This window comes from Glycine max, chromosome 18, assembly GCF_000004515.6.
Source record: "Glycine max cultivar Williams 82 chromosome 18, Glycine_max_v4.0, whole genome shotgun sequence".
Lineage (NCBI taxonomy): Eukaryota > Viridiplantae > Streptophyta > Magnoliopsida > Fabales > Fabaceae > Glycine > Glycine max.
Window position 1 is genome coordinate 2827623 of NC_038254.2, and position 15361 is coordinate 2842983.

Here is a 15361-nt window from a genome sequence, read left to right on the forward strand (position 1 = left end):
ACAATTTTCCTATTTTCCCATGCATAAAAAAAAAACATTTATCAATTTTTCCACGTAGTCCATTTTTTTTAAAAAAAGTAATGCGACATGTGAAATTGCCATATAATGATTTTGATAGGATGTCTTAAAACAGTCTCATTTTAATAAAATATTTTAAAATAATATCATTTAATTATTATTTCTAATTTTGCCTCAATTTTATCAATCAGTTAAAGAAGTCACGAGATTTTCATATATCTATTTTATTTCAATATTTAAATTGAAACTTTCAATTGATTTTTTTATTGTCATTCATTCTGTAACCAATAAAATTCTTTGAATTTTTTGAGATTGATTTCTCGTATGTTAAATTATAATATGACAACATTATATTTAATTTTTCTTAATTACAAAGTTTTCAATAACAAAATTGGATCGAAAGAAAATGTCATCATATAGTAACTTTTTTTAAAGATGACACATAATAACTTGCACTTTAAAAAAAGACTTGCACTTTGCAGATCAAGGACATAAATTAATTTTTAGCATATGTCTGAATACGCGTTATCAAAAAATAAATCAAACGTCTAATGCAAAAGTCACTCTCACAACTCACAAGTTTCTGTGTCTTTTGGGAAGTTGATGTTAAAATGAGAGAATGAACCGATATATATATATATATATATATATATATATATATATATATATATATATATATATATATATATATATATATATATATATATATATATATATATATATATATATATATATATATATATATATATATATCAATTGCGATGTTAAGATTATTATTGAAGTAGACACATGACAAGATAGAAAAAATTTACTTATAAAAGAAAATAATAACATGCAAATGAATTATCTCAGTCAAGTAAAAATTTTAATTTATTATTTTTTTGAAAGGCAAAAATTTAAATTTATTATATAAGAATGAATCTTATACTTTATATAACTATAGAAGATAAAGTTATATTGAGATATTTTAACTCATTAGTTATCAATTTAACGATTTCAACTTTTTATAAACCACAGGCAATTTGATAGAAACGTTAAAACTTTAAAAAGAAAATCCAAACTGTACTTACAGTTCCCACAGGGCCAATTCTACCTAGAGTTTTAGTGAAGAGCCAATTCTAATTTTTTTTCCTCCTATAAAATCAAATACACACATTTTTAATAAAAGTTTTTTTTTAAATCTAGATTACAAAAGAGATTCTGAATTAAAAATATTAAAAGTCACTTTTCACTGCGTTTAAAAGTCATACAATTGGCTGTAAAAAAAAACAGTCATACAATTATTACATTGCACCAAATATACATCTTATTATTATCTGATATGAATTAAATATTATACATGATTAAAGTCTATTTTGCTCTTATCTTATTTATCATATATTATTATTTGATTTATTATCTTTCTTTAAAAAAATCTCATTCTTATTTTATTTTATCATGTTCTTATTTTGTTGTCGACTCCTCTCTTATTTTAACAAGTTTTTCATAGATAATAATTTTTTTCATAAATAAAAGTTAACGATACTTGAAAATACTTCTCAAACTAACACTAGTTTTTACTTTTTTTTTTATTTAAAAATATCTTAGTAATTTACAGCTTCGAGTTTCACAAAGAAACAAGTGTGTTTATATATAGGCTTCTTTTATGAACTTTGGATTACGCATCCGATTCGGCTAAAAAAGGTAAGCATCGGCAGACAAAGAAATCGTCGATAAAACAGAGAAAATATAAAAATAGCGCCAACGCAACCAATAGTTAAATTGAAAGGGTGAAAACTTTTAATATTTTTACTCGTTTGATTTGAAGGGAGAGAAAGAGAGTACTAAGTGGCTAGTAGGGTTTTATTGTGTGCCACACCAAAACCCTCTCTTCGTTTTACGTCACTTCCACACTCACTCTGTTTTGTTCTGCTACTCTTCGATTCTACTTCTTCTACTTGATTCCCACATTTCTTATTTTGCGTAGTGAATATTTTTTTCTTCTTCTTTTTTTAGAGCTTTCCCACACTTGATCGAGGATATGGCGACTGCGACGGAATTTGGGGTATCGCAATTCTTGAAGGTTTGATTTTAATTCCTCTCTTGGAATTAACCTCATATGCTGCACCCCTTTTGTTAATTTATTAATTGTTGTTCTTGTTGGGGGAAAAAGGTTCATGCTTTGATGCTGCAGTGACATGTTTCGATGCATCTTTGCTTATTGGTTTTTGTGATTTTGGTTTCAGGGTACCTCCAGGCAAACTCTGTTTTTGAAGAAGAAGCCTCAGAGGCAGAAAAGTCGCATGCTTTGGGGTGCACTCTGGAATCGGAATTGGGGTCTGGGATCAACTCGCAGAGCTTTGCCTTTAAGGTGTCAGACTCAGGAAAATCCCAGAGCTGTGGTTTCTGGTGGCGTAAGCAGTTCTGTAGAGGAGCAACCTGCCTTGTTTGAGAAGCCCGCTTCCGAAGTTGTTCATTTGTACCGTGTCCCGTTTATGCAAGAAAGTGCAGCTGCTGAGCTTTTGAAGGAGGCTCAAGTGAAAATCTCCAGTCAGATCGTGGAAATACTAACGGAGCAGTGCTATAATGTTGGCCTTAGTTCGCAACTTTCCGGTGGAAAATTTTCAGTTCTTGGATGGCTTCTTCAAGAAACATTCGAGCCTGAGAATCTGGGAACTGAGAGCTTTCTTGAGAAGAAGAGGAAGGAGGGTCTGATTCCAGTTATTGTTGAAGTTGGCCCCAGGTTGTCATTCACCACAGCATGGTCTACTAATGCTGTTGCAATTTGCCAGGCCTGTGGTTTGACAGAAGTTAACCGTTTGGAACGGTCCAGGAGGTACTTGTTGTTCACCACCACTGAACTGCAAGATTATCAAATCAATGATTTTGCATCTATGGTGCATGATAGGATGACTGAATGTGTTTATATTCAGAAACTAACATCCTTTGAGACCAGTGTTGTTCCGGAGGAGATTCATTATATACCTGTCATGGAGAGGGGACGAAAGGCATTAGAAGAGATTAATTTGGAGATGGGTTTTGCCTTTGATGACCAGGATTTAGAATACTACACCAAACTTTTCAGAGAAGACATTAAGCGCAACCCGACAAATGTGGAATTGTTTGATATAGCACAGTCCAACAGTGAGCACAGCAGACACTGGTTTTTTACTGGAAAGATTTTCATTGATGGACAGCCCGTGAATAGAACTCTCATGCAGATTGTGAAAAGTACTCTGCAGGCAAACCCAAATAACTCAGTTATTGGCTTCAAGGATAACTCTAGTGCAATCAGGGGTTTCCCAGTGAAGCAGCTCCGACCAGTTCAGCCTGGTTCAGCATGTCCATTAGAAGTTGCAGTCCATGAGTTAGATATCTTGTTTACAGCTGAAACACATAATTTTCCATGCGCAGTGGCACCTTATCCTGGTGCAGAGACGGGTGCAGGAGGTCGCATTAGGGATACACACGCTACCGGAAGGGGGTCCTTTGTCCAGGCAGCTACAGCTGGTTATTGCGTTGGGAATCTCAACACACCGGGCTTTTATGCTCCATGGGAAGATCCCTCCTTTACTTATCCATCAAATTTGGCACCACCTTTACAGATTCTGATAGATTCTAGTAATGGTGCATCTGACTATGGGAACAAATTTGGAGAGCCATTGATCCAGGGTTTCTGTAGAACTTTCGGAATGAGACTTCCTGGTGGGGAGAGGCGAGAATGGTTGAAGCCAATCATGTTCAGCGCAGGCATAGGACAGATTGACCACCTTCATATATCAAAGGGAGAGCCTGACATTGGGATGCTGGTTGTTAAGATTGGAGGCCCGGCTTATCGTATTGGTATGGGAGGTGGGGCAGCCTCAAGCATGGTGAGTGGGCAGAATGATGCAGAGCTTGATTTCAATGCTGTGCAACGTGGGGATGCTGAGATGGCTCAAAAACTATATCGTCTTGTGCGTGCTTGTATTGAGATGGGGGATAAAAACCCAATTATCAGCATTCATGATCAGGGAGCTGGTGGGAACTGCAATGTTGTAAAGGAAATTATATATCCGAAGGGTGCTGAGATAGATGTCCGAGCAATTGTGGTTGGTGATCATACAATGTCTGTTCTAGAAATTTGGGGTGCAGAGTATCAGGAGCAGGATGCAATCTTAGTGAAGCCTGAAAGCCGTGATCTCCTAGAATCAATCTGTAACAGGGAAAAAGTTTCAATGGCTGTTATTGGAACTATCAGTGGAGATGGACGTGTTGTTTTAGTTGACAGTGTAGCAGCTCAGAAGTCTATTTCAAATGGACTCCCTCCACCTCCCCCTGCTGTGGATCTTGAACTGGAGAAAGTCCTTGGTGACATGCCTAAGAAAACTTTTAAGTTTAATCGGGTTGTTTATGAGCGGGAGCCACTTGATATTGTCCCTGGGATTGAAGTGATAGATTCTCTGAAGAGGGTATTGAGTTTACCGTCTGTTTGTTCAAAGCGCTTCTTGACAACAAAAGTTGACAGGTGTGTTACTGGTCTAGTGGCACAACAGCAAACTGTTGGCCCTTTGCAGATTCCCATTGCTGATGTTGCTGTTACAGCTCAAACTTTTGCTGATGTGACTGGAGGTGCTTGTGCCATTGGAGAACAACCAATCAAAGGTTTGTTAGACCCCAAAGCAATGGCTCGGTTGGCTGTTGGAGAAGCACTAACAAATCTTGTATGGGCGAAGGTCACTTCCCTTTCTGATGTCAAGGCTAGTGGTAACTGGATGTATGCTGCCAAGCTTGATGGGGAAGGAGCTGACATGTATGATGCTGCTATATCTCTATCTGAAGCAATGATTGAACTTGGCATTGCTATTGATGGAGGGAAAGACAGTCTTTCTATGGCAGCCCACGCCGAGAGTGAAGTTGTCAAGGCTCCAGGAAATCTTGTCATCAGTGTTTATGTTACTTGTCCTGATATAACAAAAACAGTGACGCCAGATTTAAAACTCAAGGATGATGGTATTTTGCTTCATATTGATTTGTCAAAAGGTAAGAGGCGGTTAGGTGGATCTGCTCTTGCCCAGGCGTTTGACCAAGTTGGGAATGAGTGTCCTGATCTTGATGATGTTCCTTACCTTAAAAAGGTCTTTGAAGGTGTTCAAGACCTTCTTTCTGATGAACTGATATCTGCTGGTCATGACATCAGTGATGGTGGGCTGCTAGTTTGTGCCTTAGAGATGGCATTTGCTGGTAATTGTGGACTTAGTTTGGACTTTGCATCGCAAGGTAACAGCCTTTTCCAAACACTCTATGCTGAAGAGCTTGGGTTAGTTCTTGAGGTAAGCAAGAAAAATCTGGCTTTGGTAGTGAATAAATTGAGCAATGTGGGAGTTTCTGCTGAAATCATAGGTCAAGTAACAGCCAATCCATCAATAGAAGTTAAGGTTGATGGGGAGACTTATTTAACTGAAAAAACTAGTATCCTTAGGGACATGTGGGAAGAGACCAGTTTTCAGCTGGAAAAGTTCCAAAGGTTGGCATCTTGTGTGGATATGGAGAAAGAAGGACTAAAACATCGTTATGAACCCTCATGGGAACTGCCTTTTACTCCTTCCTTCACTGATGAAAAGCTTATGTCTGCAACTATAAAACCTAAAGTGGCTGTGATTAGAGAAGAAGGGAGCAATGGAGACAGAGAAATGGCTGCAGCATTTTATGCTGCTGGTTTTGAACCATGGGATATTACCATGTCAGACCTTCTTAATGGAAAGATCTCTTTGCTAGACTTCCGGGGAATTGTGTTTGTTGGTGGATTTAGCTATGCTGACGTGCTTGATTCTGCAAAAGGTTGGTCTGCTAGCATAAGATTCAACGAGTCCGTTTTACAACAGTTTCAGGAGTTTTACAAGCGTCCAGACACTTTCAGTCTTGGTGTATGCAACGGATGTCAGCTAATGGCTTTGTTGGGATGGGTACCGGGTCCACAAGTTGGGGGTGTGCATGGTGCTGGTGGCGACCTATCACAACCGAGGTTCATTCATAATGAGTCAGGGCGGTTTGAATGCCGTTTTACAAGTGTGACCATAAAGGACTCACCGGCAATAATGTTCAAAGGCATGGCAGGTAGTACATTGGGTATATGGGCTGCTCATGGTGAGGGAAGAGCTTATTTCCCTGATGAAGGCGTGTTGGACCGTATAGTTCATTCTGAGTTGGCTCCTATAAGATATTGTGATGATGCTGGAAATCCAACAGAGGCCTACCCTTTCAATGCAAATGGCTCTCCTTTAGGGGTGGCAGCTATTTGTTCCCCAGATGGGAGGCATCTTGCCATGATGCCTCATCCTGAGCGTTGCTTCTTAATGTGGCAGTTCCCATGGTATCCGAAGCAGTGGGATGTGGAGAAGAAGGGGCCTAGTCCTTGGTTACGCATGTTCCAGAATGCAAGAGAGTGGTGTTCCTGAGATGATCAAATGTTTTTCTTGTCTTATCTTTTTCTTTCTTTTTTCCCCATATAAAGCACTTGTCCTTGCTTTAGTTGACAACTTATCCATGTCCTCCTTCCATAATTAATGGACAGGTTACTCAATAACATACAACTAGAGTCAAATTACCAGTTTAAAGGGCTTTTATCTAATGCTTGTTCGCTGTTCAGCAATTCTTTTATCTGTCTATTGCTTGATCTGTCTAAATGCTAGCTGAGCACTGCCATTGAGTGCTTAATTTTTTGAATAGCTGAATGGTTACGTTGCTTTGTTTATTTTTTCAATTTCACTTTAATTTTGCGTCTGGTAATCAAGTTGCTTGGGAATGTGAGTTGAATTTATTAGAATATTTATGTGCCTACCACATGTTTGATCATTTACTGGTTTTTCTTATACTTTTACTTATATTAGTTTATGCTTAATTATTTTACTTGTTTCAAGCATGAATGAAAGAATTATAAGTGAACTTTTGATCTTTTATCAAGAAAGGAGCGCTTGTAGCTTGCAATGAAGCATGAAGCTTGAAGCACTTCAAGATGAGTATATTCGTTATGCTACAGAGAAGTGCTCATCTATGCCAAAAGAATATTATTCAGTGTTTGAGACCATCACAGGTCTGGTTCTCTTGTGAATTTTTTGTCCTTCTGGGAGTTATTTAGATTAGTCCATGATGATTAAGACATGCTTTTAGGGATTAAGTTTTTCTACATAATGATATCTAGTAATGCTTGATTTTAAAGTAGTTTCACGCTTCAAGAATAATGATTTGGTGTATGTTTATTACTTGGGATTACTGGATTTAGTGGTTTTGGTGAATTTTACTTTTGGATGGACATGAATATGGTAACGGTGTGAGGTGGTTAATGGTAAGTTATGCTTGATTGATTATTTCAATATACTGATGTCATTGTCCATTGTTCAGCTATGATTTTTCAACCAGAGATTATTTTTATCTCGAGTGTTGTATATTTTCAACATGTTGATGTACTCTGTATGTCTTGTTGCTTCATGGTTCTTTCATCATGTTAGGTAAGATATATCTCTAATTCAACAAATGCAAGTCTGATGCTTGCATGATGTTGTTTATATACCTCTAATTTATCTTGTAATTTTTCTGGACTTCAAATATGACTCCGTCATAGTTTATGTCATTGAGGAAGTAAGATGTGAATTGGGTTGTAGCAGGTGTAATTGATCTGTAATGCGGTATTCTGTAAGAGTTGATAATAGTTGTTCTTTTCTTTTATGGTTAATTTTGGCAAAAATGAGAAAACTATTAAGAAAGTTGTTTGTGCCCTGTGAGCATTATTTCTGCTAATGCCTCCTAGTAAGAGTTGATAAAAAACTATAGTGGTCATACTTAATGAATAGAAAGAGATACATAAAAATATAAATTCAATTGGTTCTGGTAGTAGTGGTACAGGACCCTGTGAACTTGCAGCCCTGACTTCTCCTACTAAGCATTACGTCCTTTTGTATCCATATCTAGAAAAAGAAGGGAAGCTCATTTATTTTTGTCAACTTTTAAAATAAAATTTATTTTTGTTTTTAATTGTATTTTTGAACCTATTTTTGAATTTGTAATGGGCTATTATCTTTTTATTGTTATTTTTTTTTAATTATTAGATTAGTTATTGGGCCTAAGTTGGGATTAAACAGTAGGAATTATAAATAAATTCCTTAATTGATAGTTTTTTATGAAATTTCATATTAAACACAGTTAAGAGATTCTTATGTGAAACCGTAGATTTTTATCAAATAATTTTATTCTTTGTGACGAATCATCCTTAATTTATCAATCTTTCAAGATTAAGGTGTTATTCTTTCTATCTCCTTTTATAATTCTTGCTTTTTTTTAATTATTTTTTTGCAATTTCAGAGGATTTCAAATAGGTTTCCAAGCTTGTTGATGCTAAAAATTGGATCCGCAAATTAGGGTTCTATCAATTGGTACTTAGGTGTTATCTATCCTTTGTGTTTTCTTTTATCTTGTGCGTTTTTCTCCTTTGTTTGTTCTTTTTCTTTTGTTTAACTATATATTATTTTATCTTCCTTTGAGTTTATCTTTCTTTTCTGAACTATATATAGTATTAATATCTTTTTATCTTTTTTATAAATATACTATTAACATTCGTGCAAAAAAAGAAAAAGAAAAGAAAGAAGTAAAAAAGAAAGAAATCCAGTTTTTAGGTTTGGAGCCCAAATTCTATTATAGTCTAGATTTAAATTTGTCCAATCACATATTTGCATTTAAATTTGAATTTTGCGTCAAAAATAAAGAAAATTTCATAGATAAAAAAAGGAAGCAAAAAAAAAAACACAAAAAAAAATAAATTACATTCATAGTCTTTCTTGTTTTTACATATATTTCAAAAAAAAAATTGTGTTTTGTTGGTTATTTATATCTAGTATAGTTCAATTCTTGGACAATCCTTTTTTTCATTCTAGAGTCTTTTAGTTTGTCTTCCTTGACATTCCTTTTGAGTATTTTTTTCATTTTTTTTATTTGTCTTTAACATATTTCACATTGAATATTTCTTGATTTTGAGTTTGAAGGTTCTGCTTAAGAACTGAAGAGGAGCAAAAGTGGTAAGACATAAGTGTATATTAAAAAAAAAGCCTTGAAAGAGTGATACACGAGTAAATTTGAGTGAAAACACTAAGTTGGAGTAGTGATGTCATATTCTATTGATTACTTGTGCACAAACTTTCCTTATAGGTATGACTTCTACAAATGGAGATGCTACTCCACCATCTCCGAAAACCACAAGGCTCACGGCGAAGATGATTAAACTTGACGATCAAATGAGAAGAATGAGTTATGACAATGAAGAAAGGATGAAGAGAATGAGAAAGGAGAATGAAAAGAGTTTGTGAAGAATATACATGAGTGGTGAAACTTTAAGTGTGAAAATTGAAAATATAGAACGAAGAAAAGAGGTAAGATCATCTAATTCTTCTCATGGAGAAGATGAAGGGTATGAAGAGGATGAGGGAGAAAGGAGGAATGAGAGGTATAGAAAGAAAATAAATCATAGAAGATATGGAGGTAGACAAAGAGAGGAAGGGATTGAGGGAGTGAAGGTGAAGATCCCTAAAAGGACTTGTGATTCAGAAGTGTATCTTAAGTGAGAGATGAAGGTTGAGCAAGCTTTTGCTTGCTATAACTACAATGAAGAGAAAAAGATCAAATTAGTCTCCCTGAAGTTTGAGGGATATGCCTTGGTGTGGTTGAATCAAGTGAAGAGTGATGTTGAGAGGATGAGAAAACCTTTGATTAATACATGGTAAGAGACATGAAAAAAGTTCTGAGAAAGAGATTTGTGCCGTCCTATTATGGGAGAGACTTTCACAACAAGCTTCAAAGACTAATTCAAAGAAATACGAGTGTGGATGAGTATTACAAAGAGATGGAGATTTCCTTGATTATTGCTCAAATTGAGGAGTCTCAAGAGGCCACAATGACAAGGTTTTTGCATAGTCTCAATAGGGAGATGCAAGACATTGTAGAGTTACACCATTATGCCTCTTTGGAGGATCCCATTCATCAAGCTATCAAGGTGGAGCAACAAGAGGAAACAAATATACAAGAAATCCGTCTATGACTCTTCAACTTGGAAAGATAAGGAGACATTCAAGAAGGAGGGAGGATTTTCATTCAAATCTCATGAAAAAGGTGTTGTCCTTGGTAAAAATAATTCTAACCCTACTCCCACTTATTCAAAAAAAAGTTCTATTAAATGTTTTAAGTGTTTGGGAAAGGGTTACATTGCGTCCCAATATCCTACAAAAGTGCTATGGTTGTGTTGGATAATGGGGATATCACTAGTGCATCTTCTTCTAGCTCTTCTAGTTTTTCTAGTGAGAGTGAAAGTAAATGCGATGTACAACCCCTGAAAGGTGATCTTTTGATGATTAGGAGGTTAATGGCGAATGTGTGTAAGGATAAAGATGAAACTCAAAGAGAGAACATTTTTCATACTAGGTGCATGGTCATGGGAAAAATATGTTCTTTGATTATTGATGAGGTAGTTCCATTAATGTAGCTAGCCAAAGATTGATTAAAAAGCTTGTTTTGAAAATTTTCCCTCATCCTAGGCCTTACAAACTACAATGATTAAGTGAGAATCGAGAGCTAGTTGTAGATAGACAAGTTTTGATATGCTTTTCCATTAAAAAATATGTTGATGGGATACTGTTTGATGTAATCCTTATGGAGGCTAGCCATCTCTTACTTGGAAGGCCTTGTCAGTATGATAGGGATGTTGTCCATAATGGTGTCACAAACAAATTTTCATTTGTACATAAAGAACAAAACGTTACCCTTAAACCTTTGTCTCCAAGTGAGGTTTGTGAGGATCAAATAAAAATGGTAGTGAAATAAGAACAAGAGAGAAAAAAAAGAGAAAAACAAAATTAATGAAAAGAGAAACCTGAAAGGAGAGAAAAGAAAAAAAAAGTGGATAAAAAAAAGTGAAAAAAATGAAAATCAAGAAAGAAAAATACAGAGCTAGTTCATGAGAGAAAAAGAGGCGAAGAGAATGTTGCTAACTAAGAAACCTATGTATTTACTAATGCCTCATGATTATTGTTTGTCTTCTATTGCTAGTTTTTTTCCTCTAGGTGCGAAAAAATTGCTGAAGAAGATTGGGGACGTCTTCCCCAAAGAGTCCCCTCAAGGGTTGCCTCCTTTGAGAGAGATAGAACACCAAATTGATCTCATGTCGAGAGTTTCCATATCAAATAGGCCAGCATATAGAAGTAATCCAAAAAAATAATAAAAGAGAGCCAAAGACAAGTGGAGAGCTTGATGGAAAAAAGATGGGTTAGATAAAGTTTGAGTCCATGTGCTACGCCCATCATTTTGGTAAATTGAACTCTATCTCAACTTCTAAAGTAGAGTCGTCAAAATGGGTTTCGGCCCGTGGGCCAGTCCGGCCCACTGCGGGCTAGAGGTGGGCTGGGCTCAATTTTTTAAAAAAAATTGGTACCGGAAACTTTTCAGCCCAGCACACTTAGCCCGTGGGTTAGGTGGGCTCAACCCGTGGGTTGGTGGGCCAGCCCATCAACCCATCAAATTTAAATAATATATTATTTTATTTTATTATTATTATAAATTTATAATTGTCAAGAGATGGATGATCCATATAATGTTAGTCTTTTCTTTTGTTTAATTAATTAATTGTTTTATGATTCAATTTATTTAATTTAATTTTTCTCTTATATTGTCATAGGAATATATCAATTATGTGAGCCAAAATGTTAATGTCAATGGCAAGTCTGAATTAGATCTCTATTTGGCTGAGACACCACTTGAGCCAAAGTTTTTCCCAAAGTTGAATATTTTGAGTTATTGGAAGGATCGCCAAGAACGTTATCCAAATCTTTGTAGATTGGCATGTGAGGTGTTAAGCATTCCTATAACAACTGTTGCTAGTGAATCGACATTTAGCATTGGTGCTCGTGTGCTAAACAAGTATCACGCTAGTCTTCTTCCTTCCAATGTTCAAGCACTAATTTTAACCCAAAATTGGATAAATGATTTTGAAGATATTGATAATTTACATTTCTTTTTCCATCATTTTTAGTTTGTTATTGGTGTGTTGTTTTATTTATTTGACTTATTAATGATATTGTTTATTTTTTTTTTGTCTTTGTAGATGAAATTAATGGTGATGTTGAGAAAGAAGAGGAGGTTGTTTTGGATTTCACAGTCCATGACTGACTCTAATGTTTAATTTCAATAGTTTAGAAGTTTATTTTTTATGACATTTAAATTTCAATTATCTTAATGTTGAATGTTTATTTTGAAGACTTCAATCACTTTAATATTGAATGTTTGGATTTGATTTAGTTTGGTTTTAATATTGGATTTTATTTTAAGTAGTTTGGAATAATTTTTTTTTTACAAAAAAGGCAGAAAAGTGGGCCAGCCCGCATAACCCACCAACCTGTGGTGGGCCGGGTCGGGCTGGCATTTTGTTAGCCCACACAAAAGTGGGCCGAGCTAGGCTAACCCACTTTTAGCTTAACCCGTTGCGGGCCTGCCCACATGGGCCGGGCTGGTCCATTTTGACAGCTCTATTCTAAAGTGCTTGGTAGATAAGAATTTGAAAGCTTGAAAGCAATCCCTACCTTATGCTGAATTTTCTTATAATAGGGTAGTAAACTCTACTACTTATTCTCCTTTTGAGGTAGTTTACGATTTTAATTCATTGTCCTCTCTTAACTTGTTACCTTTGCTTAACACTCCTGCTATGATGAATAAGGATGAACTTTCTAAAGTCAATTTTGTTAAGAGTTTGCATGAGAAGGTGAAAGCACAAATTGAAAAAAAGGTTAAACAATATGTTATATATTCCAATAAAGGGAAAAAGAAAATGATTATTAAACCGGGTGATTGGGTTTGCATTCAGTTGAGGAAGAATAAGTTTACTTCCAAAAGAAAATCTAAACTTTAATAAATCGGAGATGGTATTTTTCAAGTTTTAGAGCGCATTAACTATAATGCATATAAAATTGATTTACCACTAAACTATCATGTGAGCAACACTTTTAATGTTATTGACTTGACTCTTTGTAATGTAGGTACCTTTGACATCAATTTATATTGACTTTTCTTTCAAAGTTTAGAAAGTTTAACTTTTCTTTCAAAGTTCTAATATCATTTTAATGAAAATGCTAAGTTGCCCACGTTTATCTTTTAGTTCCTATTTTCTTTGTTTAACTTAAGCAAAAGTTATGACTGGCACATATTCTTTGGTTGCGAACATGCAAAGGTATTATGGTGCATATCTATTCTTTGCCATAAAATTCATCAGTTAACGAACAATGCACAAGGACTTTCTGAGTTCATTTTTCTTTTATTGAAAACTATCAACAGTGATGAATGTGAGTAATTAGTAGTGGTTTTCTGAAGTCTTTGGCACAGAAGAAATGAGAAGGTCTGGGAAGGTATTAAAAACCTCTAGAACTTTCTCTTCAATTATCGAAACTCAGTCTCTGAATAGCAGCAACTTCAATCTATATCCTCGCATCACTTGAAGGGCTCAACTACCTTATGCAATGCCAAGTGGATCCGTCCTCCTACTGCTTACCTGAAGGGTAATGTTGATGCTGCTTTATTCATGGACCTCGGTATTTTTGGTGTTTCTACATGCATTAGTGATTACCTAGGTGAATTTGCTTCTGCCAGAACAACTTGGTGTTTTGGTAATCCATCACCACGTGAAGCTGAGGCTATAGGGCTGTTATCTACTAAGAAGTGGATTGAAGAATCAGGGTCAACCAACATAATTTTTGATACATATTGCAAGCGAATTGTGGATGTTTTGAATGCCAAAAAACAAATGTTTTCTGAGTTTGGTTTCATCCTTTCACACAATGTAGTATGTAGTGAGTAAGGTTATCAAATTTGACAATTTACATAGACTCGTGAGAGTTCTATAAACTCGACTCGTGACTCAACTTGTAAACTCGTAAGAGTCTACTTCATGTAAAAATAATAACAAAATATCTATAAATAATATACTAATTAAACATTTTAACAATATAATAAAGCAAAATAATAAATTATAATGTTCAGAATATTTAAATAATCAAGTCTAATAATAATACATCACTACTAAATAATAACTTGCAGAGGTTATAGTACTAGTAGATCATTCTTATCGAGAGTTTGATGTTATTAGAAAATAAGAGTTAGATATTATTAAAGGTGGGAATTTTGTATTTAAGAATAATACACTAAATGAAGGTATGATGAATGCTATAAAAACAAAAAACTAAAAAATGATTTACATTTTGGTCAATTTTTTTAACTTGTTAACTCGTTGACTCAATGGTAAACTCGAGAGTCTATCAAGTTTACTTAAAGTTTATAGAGTTTGTTCAGAGTCTATTAAAAAAAGAGTTTACTTAAGAGTCAACTCACGCAGATGACAAGTGAACTTTTAAGAGTTAGCGAGTTAACTCGAAAGTTTAATAATCATGATAGTGAGAAGCTTCATCATATTCACAACTACTCAGTTGAGTCCGAGACAAACAAATCAACTCTTGCTGGTGTCTAGATTATATGCTAGTTTGCAACATTTTGATTTTATTCCAACTTGTATTTCACTCTATTATTTTGAATGAAATACTATAAGTTTCTTGCTGTCAAAAAAATAAACTTGAGCAAAAACTATTCATGCTGTTTAAGCAGGAAATATTCTTTAGTCAAATTGGTATTATATACGGTGTTGGCAGTAGCTGTTTCTAGTGATGGTGACTTCTACTGAGGTATCTGTTTTTCAGTAGCCATAATCCTATATTACAGTTAGAGTCACAAACCTTTTCAACTTGGATAAAAAGTCCGTGTTGATTCTTATTTGAGTCTTGTGCGATCACGTTATCATAAATGAATATTGTCAATTATTGCATCTGATCATTACTTTATTCATGTGCAGGTTTTACGTACTTGTTTCCAAGTTATCTGAATTACTCTATGTATGCATAGATGAAGGTCTACGTCTTATTTAGAGAAATGAAATTCATAAATTCACCATATATGACTTAATTATTGTTTTAACCTTTGAAATTTAAAAATATTTTTTTTAGTTCTTGAATTTTGATAAATTGTCTTTTTAGTCTTTTGTTGATACTTTGTCACGGTTTTTATTGTCATAAATTGTTTTTTATTTTTTAGCTGCCAAAATTTATATTTTAAAACTACTAATTAGTATTAGTTTTCTGGAGTCTTTTGGCGCAGAAGAAATGAGGTCTGGGAAGGTATTCAAAAACCTCCAGAACTTTCTCTTCAATTATCAAAACTCGCACTCTCTGAATGGCAGCAACTTCAATCAATTTCCTCGCACCTTATATTTATTGTTATGTGTATGCTTTAGCTCCAAAAAAAAAAAGTACTG

General features: G+C 34.8%; 1 protein-coding gene across 1 annotated transcript; it reads left to right on the top strand.

The window, feature by feature from the left end:
* The first annotated feature begins 1738 nt into the window (after positions 1-1738).
* Positions 1739-6593, top strand: LOC100794589 (probable phosphoribosylformylglycinamidine synthase, chloroplastic/mitochondrial). The gene is made up of 2 exons (XM_026126919.2): positions 1739-2080; positions 2244-6593. The coding sequence occupies exons 1-2, from the start codon at positions 2039-2041 to the stop codon at positions 6432-6434; spliced, it is 4233 nt and encodes a 1410-aa protein (XP_025982704.2). The 5' UTR covers positions 1739-2038; the 3' UTR covers positions 6435-6593.
* The last annotated feature ends 8768 nt before the right edge of the window (positions 6594-15361 follow it).

What these genes read in the sequence shown, in the direction of transcription:
- LOC100794589 (XM_026126919.2), top strand. Translation starts at nt 2,039, where the DNA reads ATGGCGACTGCGACGGAATTTGGGGTATCGCAATTCTTGAAG. An exon ending in GGGTATCGCAATTCTTGAAG is followed by an intron (nt 2,081 to 2,243) that starts GTTTGATTTTAA and finishes TTTTGGTTTCAG; the next exon opens with GGTACCTCCAGGCAAACTCT.